General features: G+C 43.7%; 2 protein-coding genes across 2 annotated transcripts in view; one reads left to right on the top strand and one right to left on the bottom strand.

Annotated features, from left to right (window-relative positions):
* The window catches only part of LOC310777290 (gap junction delta-2 protein), a gene marked incomplete at both ends in the record, with an annotated part of 1,113 nt that extends 382 nt beyond the window's left edge, over positions 1-731 (bottom strand). Inside the window, one exon of the mRNA XM_083637601.1 lies at positions 1-731. This exon is cut by the window's left edge and continues 382 nt beyond it. Within this exon, the coding sequence (XP_083493727.1) occupies positions 1-731 (731 nt within the window).
* Positions 732-5,143: 4,412 nt separating this feature from the next.
* LOC310777236 (vascular endothelial zinc finger 1-like) lies at positions 5,144-25,658 on the top strand (the record flags this gene model as incomplete). Its single annotated transcript, XM_083637531.1, has 7 exons — positions 5,144-5,176; positions 14,845-15,629; positions 18,868-18,937; positions 19,734-19,902; positions 24,515-24,556; positions 25,001-25,072; positions 25,300-25,658. The coding sequence occupies 7 exons, from the start codon at positions 5,144-5,146 to the stop codon at positions 25,656-25,658; spliced, it is 1,530 nt and encodes a 509-aa protein (XP_083493657.1).
* Positions 25,659-25,933: the final 275 nt, after the last annotated feature.

The following is a 25,933-nucleotide window of genomic DNA, read 5'->3' as shown; positions in this document are numbered from 1 at the left end:
CTGAACATGAAGTTGAGGAAGATGGTCTTCTCTGTGGCACGCGACACAAAGCAGTCTGTGCGGGTGGGGCAGGGGTAGGTCTCACAGCGGTACAGTTGGGGCACCTCGAACCCAAACAGGTAGTACTGACCCACTAGAAAAGTGATTTCCATGACAGAACGTAATAACACATGTAGGATGTAGATCAGCAGAACCTGGCTAGACAGCTGGGTAGGATCCTCCCATACCGCGCCATAGTCCTCCTCCAGGAGGCGTTGTTCCACTCCTTCTGTCTCCTTGGTGTTCCATGCCTCGCTATACTGAGGACAGTATGTGGGCATTCCGACCTCAAGGGCTTCCATGCCATCTCTTCTCAACTGGCCAAAGCTCTTTCTCCGAGGCCTCTGGACCAGCACCTGCCCCCTGTGGACCTCCAGCTTCTCGTCCTTAGCGATCTTATGCAGAACAAAAACAATGTAGAAGATGGAAGGGGTGGAGACCAGGACGATTTGGAAGACCCAGAAGCGTAGATGTGAAACGGGAGCAAAGGTGTCATAGCAGACGTTGTTGCATCCGGGCTGCTGGGTGTTGCAGGTGAACTTGGACTGTTCATCGCTGTAGACGGCGTCGCCCACCAAGGTCACCAGCAGGATGCGGAAGATGAGCAGCATGGTGAGCCAGATCTTGCCTATCACCGTGGAGTGGTTCTGTACCTCAGACAGAAAACGACCAAGTATGGACCAGTCGCCCATAACTTCACCTTAGTGAAAAAGAAGAAGAAAACATTATAATAGTATGGTAATGATTTATGGTCTGGGATTTTTTTTTTATGTAGAGAATGGGGTTTCTTTTTTTATGTTATTTTTGGGGGGCATTTTGCATTTATTCGACAGAACAGTATGTGCTGGACAGGAGGAGGACACGTGCAAGCGCAATGACCGCAGGTCGGATTCGAACCTGGGTCGATGTGTGACCGACTAAGCCATAATGGTATGCGTATGTGTTCTACCAGGTGAGCCACCGGGATGCCCCGAGAATGGGGTTTCTGTCTGCATTCTGATAATGACGCAAAGTAAAAAATTGTGGCTGATAAAACTATATTCTGAATTATTTATTTCTTTATTCAACCTTTATTTGCTCTCAAGGGAGGCCCTTGAGAGCAAGCTCATTTGCAAATATGCCCTATTACAGTGCATTTAGACGTTTACAAAAAATGACAAAATGACAGTACAAATAGATAACAAGATAAGATGATTGAAAAAAAACATTGAGAAAAACAAGAGCAATCCCTATGTAATGTATCTTCATGAAGTACTCTGAAGTCTGAACAACTCTATAGAGACCAATCGCTCCAGTTTAGAGAGTCCTGGAGATGTGTTACATCAAGAGCGTCAAAGGAAAATGCAGCCTTTCCTAATTCACTATTCACACGCGGAATAAACAGTCTGATGTGTGATTGCAAGTGTGTCTGATATCTCATACCATTGAAACTTACAAAGGAAGCCTCCCAGTTGGGGCTTTATAAATAAATAAAATAAAATCATTGAACACTGTGAGCTTGTAACTCCTCATTTGTAATCCTCATCCTCCAAAGACAAAATGCATAGATCATTTGTATAGTGCTGCACCCAAATCGCCAGAATAAAATGTCTGCATTGGGTTTCTGCAATCCACAGATACGTACAACCTCAGCATAACCAAACGCCGGCCTTTTATGTTTCTAAAATGTGGCATTTTACATTTCTGCAAACCTACAATCTCAGCATGAATTTGAAACAAAACAGAGGTTCATTTGAAAACGTTGCTGCCTTTCTCGCGTTAAACGCAAATAAAACAACCCTAACAACTTTGGTTATGTGTTTAGGCAAGTAACAACTTGGTTATGGTTAGGATTATGGTTTGCGTTAGGCTTAAATAAAAACATGAAATGTGGCTTACGGTCTAAATGTAGGCCTACTTTGGAAACCCTGAGATCAAACATGACCCTCCGTGTTTATGCCCTCCATCCAGCCCAGCCACAACACATGCTATTTCAATAGCAGACTCTATGATGTGTATAACGTTGATGTACACGTATCTAGAAAGGTGAGATGCAATGTCTTTTTGGTTCAGAAACATGATATTCTGCGTGTCCATGGATTGCAGTAACATCCTGTCATGCCAATACTTTATTCTGGTGACCAGCCTGTGTATAGACATAGGGGAGTACGTACATACAACTGAAGGGTAATGTAATGCAATTTCTAAAGCGGTAAGACCGTTTTTTTGTTTTGTTCTTTGCTTGGTTGTGTACACCCAATTGTTGATGGCACTAATCCGATGTCTGAAAATGAAACAATAAAAAAAAATTATATATAAAGCAGTAAGACAGTGAAAAGACAACTCGCCTCAGTGTATAATCTGCGTCTTTCCAAAGTGAATCTGGAGAAAGTCATCTTTGCCATCATGCAATCTGCATGGCTATTTTGATTGTTGTGTAGCAGCTTGATGGATGAAATGAATGGTGCTGAGAGTGGTGTGGGAGAATAGGCTGACCACACATATTCAGCCACACTATCTGAAACTGACATTGTGCTATGGGGCTACAAAGACTGGCAATATACAGTGCAACAAAGATTTAAAAACACAATGAGGGGTACCTTTTCCGAACAGCCGGGAATAGTCAAACAAAAACTATATGGAACAAGCTGGAAAAGGGACACAATTGATGGTTTATGCAAAGGTTCTGTACTTATAGTCTGTTTGAAAAGTACAACTCGGAGAGGAATAAATATTCAATATCTCATACTGTTTCCAGATGATGCATCAAACGTTTTAGAAAGAAAACGGTCTCTCTGTAGTCCTCTCTGTAGTCCTCTCTGTAGTCCTCAGTCCAATCATGAATCAACACTGGACGCAATTGAGTAACAACTTGCTTCAAACAGTTTCTTACATGAGTGTTCCAGTCCCAGGTAGATCTCGTTGAACATACATTAAGATTGTCTTCTGGAGACGATCATTGTTGGTAGTAGAAACGACACATCCAGCAATCCAATCCAAGTCCAGAAACCTTATGTCCCCCAATACATGGTCACTGATGGTCTTATCAAATCCTCTGAGGCTGTTCACCCACTTGAGCAACTATTGTCTTGTCGATTTCAGAATCTTCATCAACATCTGTACCCCTGATTCATCTGCAGCCCTTCAACTCTGCCACTCATGTACAGCACACTGGCCTAGGTCCATTCCCCTGCAGTTTGCTAGGGCCTGGAATTCAATTGTACTCTATGCAGATGGAGTGAAAGGCTGGATTAGTTGCAGTGTTGTTCTGGTCCAACAAGGTCATAAGTAAACACCACAGGGCAGCCAGACCAGACGTAATCCATACCTGAATAACTAATAGTCAAGCAGAATGAAATGAGAATATTGAATGGTCTTTTAGATGAAATACACCTTGGCGCTGTGGATTTTTGATCCTATATATTTCGGTTTCACAGATGTGCTCTTTGTGTCTATGGGTTGGGTTCTCTGTTTCCCGACTCCATGGGACCACAGAAAAACAATGTTGTTTTTTTCAGGGATGCAGGTCTATAGGGCTGAAACCCTATTTTTATCCTGGTGTAGCTCATCTTTTTCCTCCAAAATTACTTTTCACTGTGACATGCTACGTAGGGAAATGGGTTGGAGGCCTAAGAGCTTCTAACTCATGGGACAGCATGATCAGTTGAATACATGACAGGCATGTCAGCACCTTATAAGCATGCATACATTTAATGCATATCCATCACAAGTGGGATTAAAAGGCAGTGCCGCAAAAGTTAAAAACATACATGTCCTAACTGTTACAATATCATTAGATTGATGTCCCTATTAAATTGCCTAAAGGTAATTCCATTGCAGAATTAACTGTTGATATGAATACAATCCATATCAAGTGATTCAAATTACTTATATAAATTAGTTAGAAGTTATATAGGACTGACTTGGAACCATGCCATTTTATTATATAATTGAGACCTTTTGGAGTTTGGGAACTAAAATAATAGACTATGAATTATGAAAATGTTAGTGGAAATTTGTCTTTGGTTTCCACCAAAGGACATGGGGGGCACGGTGGCGCAGTGGTAGCACTGTCGCCTCACTGCAAGAAGGTCCTGGGTTCAATTTCTGCCTGGGATGCTCAAAAGGGCCCTGCTGTGTGGAGTTTGCATGTTCTCCCCATGCTCCCCTGGTTTCCTCCAGATAGGAACCCCCAGCTAAAAAAACATGCAAAAAAAGGGGGGGAAATGACATGTCATAAAAACATAAAACACAAGAAAAACATATAAGACAATACATTGTCTCAACATACACATTCATAAAAATTACGACTTGCAATACACAAGTCAAGTTCCAATACACTCAACACACACTCACTCACACTCAATATACCCATTCATAAAAAATGCAACAAACTTTTCAGGTTAACAATACAATCAACAACACACACTATTTCCTAGTAGTTTTATGGTGAAAAATGGTTGAGTTTTTTTTTTATGACTTAAAGCTGTTTAATATTACTCTATTACTTTACTGTAGATTGACAGATTTATTGAGATACTTGGTTGGTTTATTGTAAAAAAATAAATCAAAGATTGTCCAGATTCTGCAAGTGTTGAGAAAGGCATTTTGAGAAACGTTTTAGACAATAACTTGTTCACAAAACATTTCATAAATTGTCAGCTTTTTGCTTTATACTGTAGGCTTATGTACATGTTGGATGTTGATAAATAGGCTACCTTGCCTAAAATGAAGTCAGGTGCCATTCAAATATTTCAGATGACATAATAGGTAAGCTCAAAGATTTACATAATAAAAAAAAACAGATTTTGACAGAATTCTAGAAAAAAATTCTGTCTGTAAAAACACACTATAGTGTTCTAAAAATATGTTTAGTTACACTAAATGTATGATTTGTATAAAAGAGCGCTATTTTTTTCTCCCCTCAAATATAGTAGATTTGTCTGCCCATAATATCTCTAGGAAAGGGATTTGGGATGTGATTTATTGTAAATTGCAGACGTCCTGAGTCAGTCAGTCCATTGGACATGGTTGAGCCCTGAGGGTGACAGGAAGTTGTAGCTGCCATGTTTAGCTGCTTTGTTGTAGATTCCTTGTAGGTTTCCTGCAGATTTTAAGTGTTGCAATGGAACCGAGCTGGAGTACGTTTTTATTCCAAGTAAGTTGTACAATTCGCAGGGAATTTGATCAACTGCATAGATATTTTCGAAAACGTGTAAGCGTTGTTGGCCAGACAAATTGTACTTAGTGAAATGAAGTGGAGCTAGCCAAGCAAAACAATGGTGGTAGCGTTAGCCTGCTAGCTAGCTCGCTGGAGCAAACCGCTAGCCAGACCCCCGGCTGCGCCTGCTCTACCGAGACGCTCCGCGGCCGCTTTCTCACCCTTCTTTCAATCATTTGCGTTGCGCATTATATTTCATTGCGACGTCTGTGCAAATTGGCACAATTATTCACATTTTAAGTTAATTACTGGTGTCGGAACAGTAAGTGCTGTTGACGCGCGCGCTAGTAAATTAGCTAGTAGCTCGGGCTATTGCTGTGTTAACTATGCTAAGCTAAGTGGCTAACGGGTTAGCTAAACAGGCTAGTTTCTTGTCTGTACAGAACAATCTCCACTATACTACAGATAGCGATTATTGATTGGCAGTGATTTAATGGGATTTCCAAACGCAATTAGTTTAATGGGGAGCAGTAATTGACAGTGATTTGGCCGCATCATGCCTTAACGCGGACCTAACGTTAGCTAACATGGTCAAATGTAGACATGTTGGCACGCGGACAGGAGGGAATCAGCCTTACTTCCGACTGCAAACTTTCCTCCTCTGGCTGAGATCTGGAGCCGCGGCTCGCCTCGCAGGCAAGAATGTCAACTATGTTAAGCTGCAGCCAGCATAGACCCGATACGTTCCCTTTGCTGTATGGAGAGAACATTATGCCAAACCCCATTTACAAATCTGACAGTTTAACGCGGCCTTGCTTATTGGCAAAATAACATACCGGCACCTTGTACAACTTGACTTAAGACCATTTCTGAACCCACTCTTCAAATCGAAATAGGTTATAATTTAGTAAAATGCCAACCTTGCTGGCTGTTCGGCAACAATCCTCTGCCACCAACACACACTTGGCGGATGGTAACGTTATGTTAGCGAATAGTGCGAGTCATTTCTGAAAGTTGAGATTTTATTGAAATCAAGTGCTGCATAGTGGATCATCTGTATGCCGAATTTACTATAAGACCAGAACCATCCATGAAACGTGTGTACTTTTGGCAATAAGCAAGCCTATAATATGTAATTGTCAGATCTGCAAATTTACTTTTGCATGACATTCTTTACATAGGAGAGCTGCTTGTTGTATGGGGCAAGAATCAATACAAATTAGTTGCCCGCTTGCTGGAGCACTGCATGTCAGACTTTAGGTCATTCCAACCCTGGTTTAGACTTTAAAGTTTGTGTCCTCTTGTATTTGAATTAACGTTAGTCTCTAGAACTACTCAGTTTAGATTGAATCTGTGCATAAAGTACGACAGCATTGTGGATCACAGTTATCTTGGAAGAATAAACATTTTGAATGTAATAACATTCTCCTGCATCTTGAAAGCCCTCCTTATTTGGATTAAATGTGTGGGTTATTACTTAAGACACTCAAAACAGTGTTGCCATATTCTTAAAGTGTCAGAAAATTAACATTTTTATGCTGTTACACTTCAGACTGTCAGTGTCACTGACTGTAAGAAACAGGTTGTGCCCACCTGAGTCATAGTTGTACTGATATGCCCTGCTCCATTGAAATCTATTGCAGGTACACTTGTAGGCTGCCACTGTGCTGTTCCTTTGCTGAAGTCACGTGCATCTGTTCCTGGTTAATTGGCAAGAGCTGCATAGCCCTTGTGGTCGTATTATTTAATGCATACATGGCCAAAACTACCTGGAGCTGACCAGTGTGTGAGAGAGCAAGAGACGTAGTAGGGTCAGTTTGATTAACCTCATGTGATGAGATCACTTGTCACTTGTTCTCTAGGCGTTGTTTTGATGGCTTTTGAATGGGTGGGACTGGGAGTTTAGGCTGTGGCCACACTGATCGGTCAGAAAATGGACATAATTATAAAACGGATAGATGTATGTCCGTTGCATGTACAAGTAACCTACTTGTACAGCAGGTGGCGGTAAGCACCTTGAAGATGCCAGCGACCCGCCTGTAAACCGAGAGAAGAAGAAAGCTGGCGTTAGCTAGCTGTTAGCTCTGCGTGCTAAGTTACTTATGTGGTAATAAAACGCCACTGAATGACCAGCCCGACGCAACGGTCGGCCAGTTCAAGTCACGCTCCCTCCACAAAGCCTACCAGCCCTGACACCCGTTGGCCAACCGCTGATATTCACAACGGTATTGTGGCTCTAAAATAGCATTTCAATCTATGCGGGCAACTGTCATGGCTGCGATTTCCGTCCTCCATTTCCGCTCTGAGAACGCCTCCTCCCTGATTGGCTAAACGGACGGTGACTATCTGTCCATCCCATATGTCCATCCAGAAAAAGTTCAGCCCTCTTGAACTTTCTGTCCATCAAAACGTATGCAAAATTTGCTGGATACATAGGTTCATCAGTGCTGCACGGACAGACGGACGTGAGCTGAATGATGAATGGAAGTGAACAGAGAAATAAACGCAGACGGACAGACACCACGGATCAGTGTGGCCACAGCCTTACTGTCAGCAAGGCTATCCTACTGTGGGATAATACCTGTTGCTATTTAGGCTCTAGTCACACTTCTATCGTCAATTTTTGTGATTTGCAACAAGATATTTCTGAAGAGTTGAGATATTTGATTCTTTTAATCTATTTAACAAGTACCTTTGGAAGCAGATTTCACATCTAAGCTATAGTAATAAAATATGCAGCGCAATGTTCAAGACAAAACACCTTTGTTAAAAGTTTTTAAAACAAATGGAAAACCTTAAGATTTTAGACTTTTAGTCATATCTCCTGTCACCGAGGCGTAAGTGAGCCGTATTTGACATCATATCGTGGGCTAATTTGGAGTGAATGTGGAGACAGAATGGAAGCCATCCCTAACCAGCTCACTCAGGGACACATGTGTAGACAGATTAACATGCTAGTGAATGGGGCTCTCTATCGCAGTGAAGCCATGCAGTGAAAGGAACACAGAAAGGCCTACTTTTATTTGCGCTGTGTTTCTTGTTGTTTTCCACGCCCCCGACTCTGTCTTGAGACGTGCTATTTCTCTCGGAAGGGACCTCAGCTTTCAGAGCGCATTTGTATCAAAATCATCAGAGCAGCGTGATGGCACAGCAGGCCTCTCTCTCCCTATGCCTCTGTGTGTGTGTGTGTGTGTGTGTGTGTGTGTGTGTGTGTGTGTGTGTGTGTGAGCGTGCACACTGTCTCACACACGCACACAGACTGCATACACATCCACGAGAAGAAATGCTAATTGCAGCAACAATTCCAGTCTGAGTCGTGCTAACAGTGTGGAGGATATAAAGGGGAGTCGACAACCTGTGACGGCCCCCAGCTTTTTTTTCCGCCACGCTAACACACAGTTCCAATGTGGCTGCCTGCACTAAGCAGGGCCGCGGCCGGCAGCTGAACAGACCCCCCCCCCGAGGGCCGTAAGTGCATCAGTGCTTGGATTTGTGTCCTCCACAAAAGAACACATTGCCAAAAAAAAGGGAGCAATTTGGGATCTTTGGCCCCCTCTCAGACCACTTCCCCTGCCTGGCTGACCGGGTTGAGATGCTTGGCTGAACTTGAAAAGCCATGGGGTCAGGTCTTTAACCCTGCCCTATGTTGATTACAGAAAAGAACAAGGCCGTCTCAATCGCCATGTCTTTGGGCCGACCTGTTGTCAAGTTGTTGGTTACAATGTGAACCCCTGCTCACCCCCCCTGGCCAAAATATTCATACACCCCCTCCCCCCTCTGTTCATCATATCCCTTTGGGGATCTGCCATGACCAATTGGACAATGCCAGCAGCTGCAGACTTAAGATGTCCTCCGCACGCTGATTTATTACCGCTGTTTGGTGTTGGGTCATTTTTTGTGTGCCTGTCATTGCTTTATTTAAATGGTGCATTTTTCAATCAGCCATTGTCTGCATGATTTTTGGTCGTGGCAGAAGATTTTGGGAGTTCTTTCAAAAGCATGATTATGCACTTTTATGTACCCTTCTGAGAAACACCTGCTTCAGCATCCTTCTATGGGATAAGACAGTCATGTTATTGTTGAGAAAAATGGTATTCCCACAGTAGGTTTGATGATCTGTATCTGACTGTTCTGGGATTGCTGCTAGTGCAGCGATGAGAAATCGAGATGAAAAGCTGATCAAGAAAGACATTTGTAAATAAGTTACTACTACCCAGATTTATGTCTCCCAGTTAGTGTCAGTTTCACCCCATGCCATTTGTGCTTACTGATGACTTGAGACTGGGGGAATTTGAATGTGGTGAAGGAAATGATAGAAGTATGAAACGGGGACACCTGCCAGTGCCACAAACAAACCACATGAAAAAGGCCTTCACTTTGAAGTCGCTTACAAAGGCAGCTACTGTACACCGCACGACACACCGCACGACGCACGTTTGTCTGCTCCAAGAGGCTTTGCACAGGTTAACCGTTTTACCTGGCAGCACCATTAGGAATCTCACCACCAGGTGTTTGAGAAATTAAACTTTCATTTCAAACTTCTCAAAATAACATGTAGCCTTCAAGCCAACTTCGCCAGATTTTAATCTTAAATTAACGGTTATTGATCGGTTGACAGGGAGGGGGGGGGGGGGCGATCTAAATTAGCATCCCTAAGCCACACCATGATAATGCACAATGGTTGAGGTATAGGGATGCAATCCTTAAAGTTGGTTCTCTTTGGTCCAAATCATAGTGGAAAAGTTGACTTAGTTGCATCTTCTTTCATTCATATTAGGTTCACACTAATTCAGAGTGACTCAGGACTTATTCTAAACTAAAGTGCTTGTAAGTAACCTGCCATCCCACGGCCAGGTTAGAGATTTGGATAGTGCGAGAGTCAAAACAAAACTGATTCCAGTCTTTTTCAACTTAAGCTAAGCAATGCATGATGGCCTCATCTGTCTTCCTGCGTTTGGGGGTCGCTTCCTCTAGTTCAGTGTTTCTCAAACTTTTTCAGACCAAGGACCACTTAAACCAATGAAAAACAGTGTTTCCCACAGGATTTTGAGTATTTGTGGTGGGGGACCGCAGACCCCCTAGGGGGGTGCGGGGGCATGCCCCCCCGCAATTTTTTTTTAACTTGGAACTCCCAACCACCCGCTGTACTCTGTCTCTCTCCTGTAGCCCTGCAGGCAGAGTGGACGTATCTCCGTAAGCGTAAGTCGTAGAGGGTTAGGGCCGGTGGCGTTGGATTCGGGATGAAAAAATACATATAGTCCGTTACAGGCATTGTGATCTGACCTTGTGTTTCCCAGAAAATGTAAACATTTCTCTGATTGGATAGTGGGAGGTAAAAAAAAAAAAGGAAAAAAATATAAATCTACTCGCAGACCACTAGGGGGTGCCCGCGGACCACTGTTTGGGAAACACTGCTCTAGTTAGTTGGGATCATGCTCTCACTCCTAATGAACCGCACTGTCGTTCATTTGGAAGAGGACGCGATTAAAGCTTGCTTTTTCAGCAGTCTTGAAGTGATTTGGTGCCCGCTGAGTTTGAACGAGATTGTTCTCACGTGGCCAAAGCAACCAAACTAAAGGACTAATGCTGTGTTTGTTTAGAACTCGCATGTCGCAAAATGCCACTTTTTTACTCGCTAAAAAATCAAATGAAGCACCAGGTTAACTCAGAGTTCCTACTCACAAACTCGGGTATGATTTCCCTAGGTGCTCCCAGCGCGTCATTTGACGTCATTTCAACATGGTCACCCTTCGATTGTACAAATTTAAAACACATTTTTGGCACATTTTTCTTTTCTTTTCAACAATAGTAAGTAGGGATGTTCATTTAGAAAATTTTCCAAAATCGATAATTGGTGAAAATTAACGATCAATTATCGATTATCGATTTTATTAATACTTAGAAAATTTTCAATATTTTTTTTTTTTAACAAAATGAATGCCTATGGCAGAAAATACGAAAGACAACGTGTTCTCCTCAATGAACTCTTTATTTCAATGTGTCTCCTCTCCAACACTGCTGTCCCTGGTGCTGCCACTGCTGTCCCCGGTGAATTTCCCATGTTTAAAACAGTTTTGTTGGCACAAAGACCCGTGCCCAGCCAGAAAACTAGAGACTATATGAAGCTCCACCTCACGTTAGTCGGCTGTGCAATGGAGTGGGGCGAGGAGGAACGAATTCCACCCAAACCTAGGTCCAAAAAAAATTTTTTTTTTTTTTTTTTTTAATAATTAAAAAATCGATCCAAATGCCACAGGATCGATTCCAATCCTTAACGATCAATTATCGATTTTCGATAATTGATGAACATCCCTAATAGTAAGCTTTCAGACCAATCGGCATACCAATACAGTAGTAGTTGGTTAAACCCTTACAAATAAACGTTAATGTTGTTATTAGCTGTTAGCTGTCTAACAGCCGATGCTATTAGCATCCATGGTTTTGCGACTTGAAGCCTGGTAGCGTGAACGCACGTTACGTAGGTAGGTCGGAGATGACTTGTTTGCTGCTTGCCACCTCTGGCCATACACGAATGCAGCATGGAGCTCCCGGAGTGTGAGTGAGGCACTCCAGACATGCTTGCTGTGATCACACCCGAGGTAGAGCTACTGCACAGGTTGTGCTCTCAGACGTGCTTGCTGTGAACGCACCCGAGGTAGAGCTACTGCACAGGTTGTGCTCTCAGACGTGCTTGCTGTGAACGCACCCGAGGTAGAGCTACTGCACAGGTTGTGCTCTCAGACGTGCTTGCTGTGAACGCACACGAGGTAGAGCTACTGCACAGGTTGGGCTCTTCTCTGCTTTCTCACAACGCACTGTGCCAGACGACCACTGGTCACATGAAGAAACGGCTCCGTCACCATGGCAGATCGCCTTACATGCTACAAATTTAGATTGTGGAATAGGGGCAAGGATCAGACAGTGCAAGTCTGCTTCAACAAACAGGACGTTCAGTTACTCTCCACTAGGGATGGGTATCGTTAAGGATTTAAGTTAACTATACTACTACTCTTATCGGTACTGCTTATCGATCCGGTACTTTAACGGTACTCTTATCGGTTCTTTTTGTTGTTTTTAAGAAGAAAAAAACAGAAATAAGTGGGACTGGGTTAGGTTCATGGTAGCTGCAGATTTAACAAAAAACAAGGCCAGGTCGACACCTGGCATAGGGCCGGTGCATGGTATTGTCACCCATGTATACCCATGAGGTCCTTGCCAATCCCCAGCTTTAGCTGTGGTGGGGCATTCCTGTCCGTGTTGGAAATTACCTTTTGCATAGATATCTCGATACTTAAACGATACCACAGCAAAAAGCTAAACAACAGGAAAAGTGGTGTAATAATGGATGACAGAAGAACATGGAAGTTAAAATTCATGTTTTGAGTCTTCATCATACTTTATGTGGTGTTCAAAGATAGCTGGGGAAGGCTGCCTCAACTGAGTTGGTGCTGATTCTGCTGGCATCTCATTTGACTAAATAGAAAATGAGGAAATGTGTTCATGACTGAAAGTACTCATGTCATTTTTAAAAGTACCGGTACTAAATTAACGTGGTATAGTATCCTTTTTAACGTCAGGGTATCGCGGTACTGTTGTAGTACCGGTATACCGTGCAACCCTATCCCCTCCTTCATGTGGGTAGGTGGGGCGGCGCCCTGGCGCCCTCTAGTGGCCTGCCGCCACTGAGACGTGACCGTGTGTGGAGTCGTGCATCGAATCGTGCATTGTGTGCTGGCGACTGGGTCGAGTATAGAGGGCCCTGACCAGCCCTAAAAAGAGCAAAATCTTTGGGTGTGTTTTTACTATTCATTAAAATATCCAGTGATAATGGAACGTAATGTGGCGTTCAGCGATGCTCGTTGGGCGATCATAAATTGCCCCTGGAGTTGAATTTTGATAAACGGCGTCGCAATATTTACATTCGTAGTAATTTCGTCTTTTAGTGTGTAATGTGTGTTGTAATGCTTGCTAACCTTGCGTCACCAGGCTGGACTGCATTTTGCTCTTGCTAGCATGAGCTTGCTGCTAATTTTAGCATCTGTTTGGGTTTTCCCTCAATCTACTTCCTACTTCCTCACATGACGACATGCGTTGTCACGTGACCACTCCTTCTAGTAGCGCCAGCTGGGTGAGGTATGCCCTCCGCTGGACTGGTATAAAAGTTAACACACAGTGAGCTCTGGAGATTGAAGTGATAGAAAGTAACAATGTTGTCGGTCAAAACAGTTAATTCATTTCAATCAGTTACATTCTTAATGGCAGTTAATCGACTAACGGTTAATCATTAACATCCCTAGTTTGGAGTTTATTTGTGTGACCTTAGGTCATCGTCACACTGAGCTCACAGAAAGTTGTTTGTGTCTCCTGTGTCTTTAGTCTTTGGGCACCTTGCTGAGCAGCTGCATGATGGCTGCTCTGCTGTACGAGTCAGCCATGCCCAGGAAATGACTCACTTTCTATTTCACATCAATTAAAGGCTATGTTAAAAGCCAGGACTTGCTCCGCCTCCTAGTAGGCTTTACATCCATTTCATCACTGAGGGTTTATGCTGGTTTCATGTCCTGATCATGATTTGCAGGACAAAGATTATGTGAAACAGTTGTTTTTGTTGTCTGTATTATATGATGTGATCATTGAACTGGGTTCCTCAGCCTGTAAGCAAGCATTATTACTACTCATATTTTAATGTTTTTTCAATTTCAATTTTCTAAAACTGCTTTTGTCGGTGGGAAGTTCGATTGTGCTGGCCAGCCTGGCCTGGTGTTAGGCTTGTGGAAAACTTGAGGAATATACAAAATTATTCTCAAGAAAAGTAAAAAAAAAAAAAAAAATCCAGCAGACTGCCAAGTATGCTTTTAAAAAGTGTGATCTAAGAAATTAGTTAAGCTGTTGCTCCTCCGACAAGATCGATGCCGCCTTCGTCCCCTTTGCCAAATCAGAAAGCATAATCTTATGGTGCTTTCTCACTGGGATTGGGAGAACGATTGCTTTCGTTCCGTTCCGTGCCCGAGTACCATTGGCCCCTCTCCCCCGCTGGTCAGCTTTCACATTACTTAAATTTCTACTGCGCTCGGGAACGGAACGGATCACATGCAGAGTACACTTGCGTCATCAACTATGCCTGGAGTGTATCTTCGCCCGTGTGTTGTTGTCTACGTGGTTTGGTAGGTTGGCGTTCACATTCGCAGGCGTCTCATCCCCGGCCACACCAAAGCGTTCCCCAGACCAACTTTTCAAGTGGACCCTGTCACGGTACGCTGTTCCACGCCCGGGCACCGAACGCAACGTTTAACACTCATGAAACGAACTGCACCTCCTGGGGTCAATTTGGGGACAACTGTGCTCGGTTCCGGTTTCCCAGTGAGAAAGCACCCTTAGATGCAGTAGTCCTGCTGAGAGAACTGATGCTGCTATTAGAACTGTGCAGAAACATGTCTCCCTTTCCACTCCGTCTCCGTCTGTGCTGTGCTTCATGTTGTGGCCAAAGCTTTGAGGATGTGTAGGAATTTAGCCAGGAGCAAAAATGCCCCAAGAAATCTCAGAATGCCCCTAAAAACCACCATCCAGGGGCAAAGTTATTTTGGAATGAAATGTCCTACTACTACACTGTGATGTGTGCATACTGACTGACGTGTTTTATCTGTGGCTGTGTCTTGTCACCACAGCAGGCCAACGAGGCCCTGCACCACCAGCACCAAGTGGCTGGGAACAGCCTGCTGCCGCTGCTCAACTCTGGAACCGAGCCGCCCGACCAGAAGCCCGTGTTGCCCATCCCGCTGGACCAGAAGCCCCCGGTCAGCGCCGCTGAGCTCCTTAAAGACAATGTGGCCAGTGGGACGGGGGGCGGCGGCGGAGGGCCTCCTCTCGCCGTGGTCAAGAAGGAGCCCAAATCCAAGACGCCCTTCATCTGCGGCTACTGCAACAAGGCCTTCCGGGACAGTTACCACCTGCGGCGGCACGAGTCGTGCCACACCGGCATCAAGATGGTGTCGCGGCCCAAGAAGACACAGACGGCGCCCACCATGGTGCCGCTCATATCCACCGTACCGCGGGAGAACAGCGGGAACCCCTCGTACATCTCCACTGTGGCGGGCATCCTGACCACAGCCACCACCTCCACCTCCACAGGCACTAGCATCATGAGTCCTATGCAGCACCACCACCACCACCACCAGCAGCAGCAGCCGCAGCCGCAGCAGCAGAACATCCCTAAGAAGCCCCCCAAGCCGGTGAAGAAGAATCACGGGTGCGACATGTGCGGCAAGGCCTTCCGCGACGTCTACCACCTCAACCGCCACAAGCTGTCGCACTCTGACGAGAAGCCGTTTGAGTGCCCCATCTGCCAGCAGAGGTTCAAGAGGAAGGACCGCATGACGTACCACGTCCGCTCCCACGACGGCGGCGTTCACAAGCCTTACATCTGCTCGGTTTGTGGGAAGGGCTTCTCCAGGTATGTGGACATCTTATTGTACATGTATGTATCTACAATATTACAGCCACAGAGAGTGAGCCGCAGAGCTGAGAGCCTGTGTTGTCAAAATGTAAAGAAGAAACATAACGTCGGCCGATACATTCTTTCCTAATTACCCAATGTACAAGTGTTCAAGTGAATTCACCTTGTTTTGTTTATGAAGTAGCAACAGTGACGGATATAACATGATCACCTAGCTAGCTTTTTTGACCTAGCTAACTTCTTGTGGCAAATATAATATCCGTGCTCGGTGACTACCTTGACGGCTATGTCTGACTGAAAGCAGTTAACGCTTAGAGATGTAACGGTATGAAAATTTCACATTACGCTTATCGTGACCAAAATTATCACGGTTATCGTATTATCACGGTATTCGTAAAAAAGAATTGCTGAAAATGTTCAAAAAGTACTGAGAGACTCACTGAAATCATTTTACGTTTTATATTGAAAACTCAGACCCAAAAAGGATTGATACACTCACTGAAATCATTTCTCCAAGGCTACACGTTTGCATCTGGTAGACTGTTGCCAACTTTGCTTGATGATGGACAGTATCTACCGTATTTTTCAAAGTACTGCAATCACGGTCAATGATAATGAAAATTTGAAACGGTACGGTTATCCTAAGGAATTTGATCACGGTTATCATTAAAACCGGTTATCGTTACATCCCTATTAACGCTAAATGTAAAATCCGAACCATCAGCTGAGGAGCTCCCCCACCTTTTTTTTTTTAAACCTTTTATTTATACGGTGTCACTGGTAACACCCGTGTGTGTTGTTGTCACCTGTTTATTAACTGGTGGGAAAATGTACACACCGTCCACAGTAACCGCACGCAGCATTCTTTTGCAGGGTCGGTAGTTTGGAAAAGAGGTTATCTGTTGCGTCTTAAATGAAACGAGGAACCGTGAGTGGGAGGGGGATGTGAGCTGTTCAGCTCCACTGCACTCCTGAGGAGATGGGACCAGGCACCTGCTTGCCATGGTCAAAAGCCCTGCCAGTGGGAAAAGGCCTTCTTACACATATTTTTGCGCCACTCTCTTGTTGGAGGGGAAATCTCCAGCATGTCCGTTTGGCGCTCGGTGCAGTCAGCCAAGACACAACTGATAACTAACTACTGCTGCTGTGCCAAGATGTCTCAGCATGTAGTCCAGGTTCTCACAGAGAGCAGACATGATTTAATTTAATATGAGCTGTCTCTATATTTAATTATTATAACAGAATGGACTTGAAATTGAGCCTGAAAGTCTAAATGTAGAAGTGGACACAAATCAGTGGTTTCAGAGACTTCCTGCTGCCTAAAATATGTAGCAATGTTTGCTACACAAAAATGTGTTTTTGCTAGTTAGTTGATATTATGTGACGAGCTCAAATGATCTCTCGGGGACTGGATTAGAATGTTTGCTTTACTTGTGTGCTATTTTCTTTTAATTAGAAAATGGAAGTGTGAAGGGACAAAGTAAATGTTTAACCGTTTTCATCACAAAGAGGATTTGGAGTCCAAAATGTGTCACTTGAACAGGCATGCAGATTAAACCAAAATAGTAAATACATCCCAATCATTCAAATTCACCCAATGGAATTGCAATCCAATTCTCTCTCTCTCTGCCCTAAACTGACTGAAGTGACTCAAACCTTTGAATTGTGTGTGCCCAAAACACACGATGCTCGGACGCCGGTGTGTGGTACTCAAAATATTTTCTCAAGCTTGGCAGGGTTACCTTTGTGACTTTGACAAAACACAATTTGGAGTTTCCATATAGATACAGTATAATGTATATATATTAGAGATGCGCGGAAGAGCTTTTATGCCATCCTAATCCGCGTGTATGCATGAACCGTCCGCCCGCCATAAATCCGCGCAAATTATTTCTTACTATTTATAGATCCGCGCCCGCCATGCACCCGACATTTCACAACGCTATAAAAGGATCGAACTTACGGTTTCTGCTGCCGTTGGTGCGATCGCTGCAGTCCAAGACTCCAAATAAACTTCCATGCTGTATTATGTCCAGTGCACCACTTGTCCTCATGTAGTTTACTCGGCTAACGCTATAGCTTTAAGTTTAGTTTACTGGATTGCCTCATTGTATGGGAAAATACGAACGCGTCTTCTCTTCAAACACGTCTTCAGCGGAGACTCCTTTTTGAGGCTGACAGCATTGACCATTTATGGACGAAAAGTGGAGAACACATGGCTGAATTGTTTCCTTTGGGGGAGCTACAATAGGCGACTAAAATGTAGCTTAAAATACGTTCATAGACTAGAGAACGTAATTAATATAATTTTTCCTCATTAATGATGCATCGTTTCAACTGCCCGCAACCCATTCGCTATTAATCAGAATGTTTATTTTTATGATCTGGCCTGCCCGCGGGGCGGGATATCCACTAGGGGTGGGGGAAAAAATCGATTCACCTAAGTATCGCGATTTTTAATGTCACGATTTTTTGGATCGATCTTTTATTCCAGAATCGATAATCGCAAAAAAATATATATATATATATATTTTTTTTTTTGGGTGCTTGCAGTCAGGCCACTCACTGAACAGCAGACCAGGCGCCGCCTACTGGTTTACTAGTGGTTTTATTACTTTATTAGTTAGTCTGAAGTAATAATTACACTTCAGGCTTAAAGTGGGTGCATCTCATTGTAAAATTGGACTTCAAACGGCCCAAATCTGGCTTCAAACGGCCCAAATTTCACGCGCGTTGGCCCATATCACCCTGGCCTGCTTGGTATCTAATGCCCGGCCTGAATTATGATCCCAGTCCGCCCCTGTTTTTAACTATATCGCCCAGCCCTACTCATGATATATAATATACAGTCTCTAGTGTATGATTCAACTTTTCCCATGTTCTAATCTAGTGTAAAAAAGCAAACAAACTGAAAAAAGAAAAGAAAAAAATAAACAAAATCGCAATAAATCGTAATATCGAATCGCAATAATCGTAGAATCGCAATACTTAAGAATCGCAATATAAATCGAATCGGCACCCAAGAATCGTGATAGTATCGAATCGGGAGATAAGTGAATCGCCACAGCCCTAATATCCACGGTCAGCGCGGTTATAACTGCGGCCCGCGCATCACTATATATATAATTGATAATGTGTACAGCTCACAAAAGTTAGTAGAATTCAACTAAAGCTTGTGTTTGTTGTCTTAAGTTTAAGCCTTTTCCATCATCTTCTGTGTCCTCTCACTCTGTAGACCTGACCACCTCAGCTGCCATGTCAAGCATGTTCATTCCTCAGAGAGGCCATTCAAGTGCCAAGTAACGGTAAGACTTCTGACCCGAAACATCATCTTCTCAATTGCATTTTTAGTTTCATGTTCAGTCTCCATTTGAAGACTTGTGTCATACACCATGTGTCACAAGGCATATATACAGGAAAGCTTAGCTTCACTGTGTCGAGTAGCTTTCATGTTCAATCTATGAAGACACACATTGTGTTTTTGTCACTTTTGTCTGTTTTGCTGTTTGGTTTGAACAAAGCAGAGTAAACTCTGCTGAATTACACTGTAAAAAAAGTACTATAGGAATATTATAGGATTACTATGGGAATATTATAGGAATACTGTAAATCCCTATGGCCAAATACAATTGTATTCACTGTATCTCCTACTAGGCAGGGCACACATTGAAAGCAAAATACATTTTTGTATGAATGCTGATGACAGGGTTCATACAAGGTCCTTAAGGTGCTTAAAGTCCTTGATTTTAACTTTTCAAAATATACTGTAAGCACTGGAATATGTGGAAAATCAGCCTGTTATGTGGGGGAAACTCTTAAAAGAGCTTGAAATGAATAAATAAATAAATCTGGGGTCTTTGTCTAAGTCTTTGCAGTGTTAGAAAGAATGCAAGTCAAAACATAGAAAAGAAGACCAATGTATTCTGGGAAAGATGACATAAAAACCTGTGATATGAAATGCAGTAAGGTTTAGGGAAATGTTTCTTGCTTTTGTGCGGAGTTCCTTATGAAGAGAATACTTGCGTTGGAGACAGACCTTGAATTTGAAATCCTAGTGTGTCTTGCATGAACCCCGCAATGATGCCTGCTTGTGTGCCTCAGGCCTGTACCTCGGCCTTTGCCACCAAAGACCGTCTGCGCTCCCACATGATCAGACACGAGGGCAAAGTGACCTGCAACATCTGCGGCAAGATGCTGAGCGCCGCCTACATCACCAGTCACCTCAAGACGCACGGCCAGGCCAGCTTCAACAGCCCGTGTAATAATAAAGGTAGGCCCACGCATCCCCTCCTGCTTCTCCGTTTGACATGTTCCTCCTCCACTCTGACCTCCTTCCTGCCCCAACTAGCTTTCAGCTCTGTCTTAACATGAGCTCTATACTAACGTTTTCAACAGAGGACCACAGGGGTGACGGATTTTTGTAGGCTTACCCAGACGTCCCTGCACTTCCTGGTTCCTATAGAGACACTGGATGAAATAGGTCACGGGGGAAAGCGCTCCATTCACTCCCATACACCAGCGTCATTTTCCTTGAATTAAACATAGCTAAAAGCTGTTGTGTGGTGGGGCTGCGCAGACGACACATGTAAAAAAAAATCGCCAATTAAAGTTTTTTTGTACTCCTGAGCAAAACAAGGAAGCCATTGAGAATTGGTGAGAAGAAAAATGTGGATCTAGCTGTCAAGGAGTGTTCATCTTCTGTATATATGATCTTTGTGTGCAACACGTGACCATGCACGCGACATAGGAGAACGCCAGGATTGGGGGGGGAGTTTTTGTTTCCCCCCATTTTGGGCATGGTTTCTGGTTTAACAAAAGTTTATGAAACTGTGAACTTTATGTTCAACAAGATAATCCTCACAAATGAACCACTTTTATGATTTTTGAAGCATTTTCTGAAAATCACGTAATAAAAACCAGACGCATTTATGCTGCGAAAATCATAAATCATAAAAGTGGTCCTCATTTGTGAAGATGACCTTGCTGAACACAAAGTTTGCTGTTTCATAGTGTGTTAACCACAGACGTAGGAACCAGAAGTGCTAACATCCAGGTCTGGACTCATTCCTACGGTACTCTACTTGTGAACATACTCTACTGGAGTCCCCCAGGGACTCCAGATGGAAAGTAGCCTATGGCTAAATCTGTTGCAAAGCATCTCTTCCCCTATGGGGTTTAATGTTTCTTGTATATGTCCCTGCCAAATAAACTAATACAATACAATAAATAAACATAAACATTCAAAATTTCCCCCAACTTCTTGTTGCAGTGTTTGCTAGTACAATAACTGGCAGAACATACAGTAAGCTAGGTTCCAAGCTGCTCACTAGCAACACAATTCTGTGAAAACGGTCTATAGAAGGCTTCAACTGAACCATTTGCCTGCCAAACATTGCAGTGTTTCCCCCCAGAAATGTCATCCTGTAAGGATGGAAAATCCACAGAAATTTCATTTAGACTACAGCACATTCAAACTCTTGAACCCCAGGATGATGGTAACACATACATACTCTGGTGGAATCTGAAAACATGTAATCAGTCAAACGGCATCATATCTATTATATCAGAAGTAGACTGACTGTACCAGATCCTATTTTTAATAACTGCTAATATTGGCCCCATTTATCAGTCTAACTCAATTATACAGGCATCGTCTGCCTGCAGCTGTGACCTAGAGGTCAAGCTTCAGTCAGGGGCAGGTTATCATGCAGTGTGTCATTGCTGCAGTATCTTTCTTATGAGAGGTGTGCAGAGATTTTTCATCTGACTCACCAAGTAAGTCACAGGAAAATATATATTTTTTCTTATGAGAGGTTTGCAGACATGTTTCATCTTACTCACCGACTAAGTCACAGGAAAATATATATTTTTTCTTATGAGAGGTTTGTAGACATGTTTCATCTTACTCACCGACTAAGTCACAGGAAAATATATATTTTTCTTATGAGAGGTTTGCAGACATGTTTCATCTTACTCACCGACTAAGTCACAGGAAAATATATATTTTTTCTTATGAGAAGTTTACAGACATGTTTCATCTTACTCACCGACTAAGTCACAGGAAAAGAATCAGTGCAGCGTTAGCACCAAGATGTGCTACCTTAGAAGGATTGTTCGGTCCAGAAAGTGACACAGTTCACTGGTGTTAAAAGGAAGGTGACACTATGAGAGTTAAACAGACTTAACCAATGCCATGCCTATATGTTCCCTAACAGTCTGGATTGTGCACCTTTTTTCTTTTTTTTTAGAAACGGTGTTAAGAAAGCAGGAGAAAGAGGAGCCACCTTACTGAAATTGTTCAGATATAGAAGTGCAGATTCAGTAAGGTTGCAAATGTCAAGGCAATTTGCAAATGATTGCGGGATCAAATGAATCTTGTAATATTCTGGGCAGTGGCGTTCCTCTCTACAGCCACAGCCCCCTTGCTGTTTGAGCACAGTTCACTTGCTAACTGCCTTAATATGGGAACCTGCAACAAGTGATTTTCTAAGGTGTTGTACACTCCCATAACAGACGAGCACTCTCCTGAGAGGCAGCAGGCCTGGAGCCCACACAGTTGTAGTTTTCATCATCACTGTGCTGGGATTCATGACCCAATTCTGACTTGACAAACCCCCGAAACCCAAACTTAGGAGAACAAAAATAGCAGAAGCACTGACACGATGTTAACCTAAGGAAATATGAATTAGATATACCGTAAATTCCGCACTATAAGCCGCACCGGACTATAAGCCGCAGCTGCAAAATTGACTGTTTGTTACATATATAAGCCGCACCGGACTATAAGCCGCGGGTGTCGATTTTTTTTTTTTTACGGTGCTACGTGGATCAATGCCCCCCGCGTCTCCTATGGAGATATTGGAAGTATTGAATGTGTATAATCTATTTTACCGACCAGCTAGGTGGCGACGGTCCTCTCCCGACAGAGATAAAGTCAACCAAAAGCAGCCGCCTCCCAGCCTGCTTCCTCCATTCTCAACGAAATGGCTTGGCGATTTTACAGTCAGAAACGAACGAGCCTCATTCTCATACTGTAGGCGGGGGCGCTTTCGCGCTGCTGCGGTGGGGGGTTCCAGAAATGGATGGGTGGGCAGCATAAAGCCTAGAGTCGCACGGGGCTTCATCGGGGCTCTCAAACCCAAGAGACGAGTAAGACCTATCCACACTCGCTGCCAGGGAGGGAGGCTGCTCAAACTCGCTGCCAGGGAGGGAGGCTGCTCGAACTCAGCAGCAGAGCACTCACTTGTGACAAACGCAGGCTGAAAGCCACTAGACACGCCCACGGAGGGAGGAGTTGAAGGAGAGGGCGTTCGGAACTATATTGTTTGGATGTCTGATCTCTCACTGATGCCAAAAATAAATGGTTAAAGTGACTGTTCTGCCTGTTTGATTGAATTTCACAAAACTGCGATTATCTCACCTTTCACTCTCAGACGCTAAAACCATGCTGTACTCAACGGCTAATATCTACATAACTACTAACTCTACAAACTAACTCTTTTAGACAGAGAAAGCACACATTCTATTAGTACTTTTGTGAACTTTGTGTTGACAAACTCCAAGCAGAAAAGAATCCTCGGCTCTTGTAAAATGAGCCAGAATCATGCCAGAATCCTCAAAAAACGGCTTGGCAAAAGCTACCTACAGCAAAAAAAAAAAAACGGCTGGCAGTCAATGTGTTAATGTTTTTTTTTTTTTTTTTTTTTTATTGTGTTTTAATGTTTAATTACCATATGTAAGGGTTCGTGCACAGAGGGGATTGTCGGGAAAGAGATGGCTGTTTGAGGAAGCTCCCATTTATTAACATTTCAACAAAACAACATAACACAACACCACCTGTGTTTTTTTTTACAGTGCACACAGTGTCCGCGGTGTGGTGAAAAGAGGGCAAGAGAGGAAATTAAAACAGAAGTGTATTTATAGTTAGAAAGAGTGCTAAAGAAGAGAGAATTCCTTTTTTTATTTTTATTTTTTGCTGAAAAAATCCATAGATAAGCCGCACCGTTATATAAGCCGCAGGGGCCAAAAAAGCCCAAAAAACGGGGAAAAAGCCGCGGCTTATAGTCCGGAATTTACGGTACACTAAAAGTTGTATTGTGGTGTTGTCTGTGTTTTGATTGCAAAAGACGCTGCTTTAAAATGAAAGGGCCGTGCAAACTAGTAGTAAACTAGTAGTAATGCAAGTGATCAAAAGCTTCTGTGATTTGTCTCTTAAGGATAAAAAGGATCTCCTCCATTGATGGTGCTGGTTGGTCTCAGTGGGTTTAGTTTCTTGTGTCTGGAGTCCTGCTTTCACATCCCTGTTTAGATCCAGAAAGTAACTCGCTCACGTATCGTATCAGCATTCATTCACTCACCCAGCCTATCTGCCCCTAGTGGCCGTTAGCAGGCATGGCCGCCGAGAATCACTGGTCTGCAGGGAGCTTCGCATCGATGACACTGTGTCAATCTATAACACAAGCAATCTCCACACTTACTAGGAAAGGCTTAATGCACAGCAGCAGCAACACGAGTATTTCAGAGGTTCCCTGATGAAAGTCACGTGCAAAGACTCATTTCTCTGACTGTTGCTGTGCAGTCAAAACCACTGAAATGTACTTTTGTAAGTGCAGACATTGGTTCTGCTCCAGACTGCATTGATTGATTGATTGAACTCACTTTGAGAGATTTGTTTTTTATTTTCCTCACAGCATTGGATGCAGTAAAACCCATGTAAAGATGTCTAAAAAGTATATTCCCATACCCCCCCCCCCCCCCCCCCCACACACACACACACACTCACAGACACACAGCTCCTACCCAACTGTTGAAGCTGATGGCCAGATGATGGCGCTGCTGCCCTGTGCTCTTGTAACCCCCTATGTGTCTGTATTTCTGAATAGGCATAAGTGACTGGCAGTGGAACCACTCAGGGCCACGAAAAGGTAATCCAGTAGCTAGTAGCAGAAACCCCCAAACCCTCCAATTTCACAAAGTGTACAAAGCCCTAAGCATAAGTGGCCAATTCTTGTTCATATTATGCCATTCAAGTACAGAAGCCTTTAAATTCAATGAGGACTGGTGCCTTAATTGACCTTCTGTATGACTGTTGTGCTGATATGTGTAGTTTTGCATCATGTGTAGTGGCAAGGGTTAAATTTCATGAAGCAGGATCAATTCATTAATCAGATAACAGCCTTGAACATAATTACTAGTGTTGGAAAAAAGCCACAGCCTAAAGTGTAACACACAGGCCTAGACGGATCTTGAGAAATGCCCATGAATAGCGTGTTAAGGGTTAAAAGTAATGTTTAGAATCTAAATAAATGTAGAATAATGGAGGTTAGCTGGTTAGTGTGTTGATCCTGCTTTTTGAATTTACCCCTCAGGTGAGTTCATGACGGTAGGAGAGATTTTAAATAACTCCTTCCAAGTCCTAATTGACAACTCTCGCCTCCAAGGTAGGTTTCTTTAACAGTACTCCCACATGTTGACACCATGTATTAATGCTGCATTGTACCTTTTCAGTGACCCAGCTTAAGCAACCAAAGCCAAAGGAGCGGAGTGGGAATGTTGGCTTTCCTTGTTTAGGTCGTAACACTCATAACTCCCCCGGCTTGGAGATGCAACTCCTTCTCATCCGTCCTCCTCTTCCGCCCCTTTTTGTCTTTGTCTTTTTCCCGCCCAGACGCCAACAACGTGCACAACTCGGGCTCGGCGACGCCGGTCACCAACTCGGCGGCCATCACCTCGGCGCTGAACCGCGGCATCGCCAGCAACCCGGTCACCATCGCCGCTCAGATGAACATCACCACCAGCACAGTCAACATCACGTCGCCGATCAACCTGCAGCACCCGGTCACCATCACCGGCCCCGTCAACCTGGCCTCCGTCAACATCCCCACCACGGCACACATGAGCCTCGCCCATCCCGTGGCCATCACCTCGCCCATGCCCATGAATATCACCGGGCCGCTCAACATCGCCATGAGGCCCATGGATATGCCTTTTCTATCCCAAGTCCTGCCTTCCTCCCCCCCCTGGTAGAGCCTCCGTTAGCCCCCCTGTAGGTTACTGACAACGCAATAGCTGCCTGAGAATGGAAGAACTTGTCAAATGTGCAATAAAACGTCCTTCTAAATGCAGTCGAAGCTGATATTTTATGCTAATATTCAGTATCTTCCACTTACCCCCCCCCCCTCAAGAATTGTATGCTGGTCTGGATGGAGAAGCATCAGAAATGACTTTTAAACCATCATTGGACACTCAAACTCTCCACTGAAAGCCAGACTGATGAAATAATTTTAAGGCAAGGAGAGAAT

The sequence above is a fragment of the Poromitra crassiceps genome (assembly GCF_964638095.1).
Source record: "Poromitra crassiceps genome assembly, chromosome: 5".
Classification (NCBI taxonomy): Eukaryota; Metazoa; Chordata; class Actinopteri; order Beryciformes; family Melamphaidae; genus Poromitra; species Poromitra crassiceps.
Note: the sequence above shows the minus strand (reverse complement) of the source record. Positions and strands in the feature narration are given on the sequence as shown.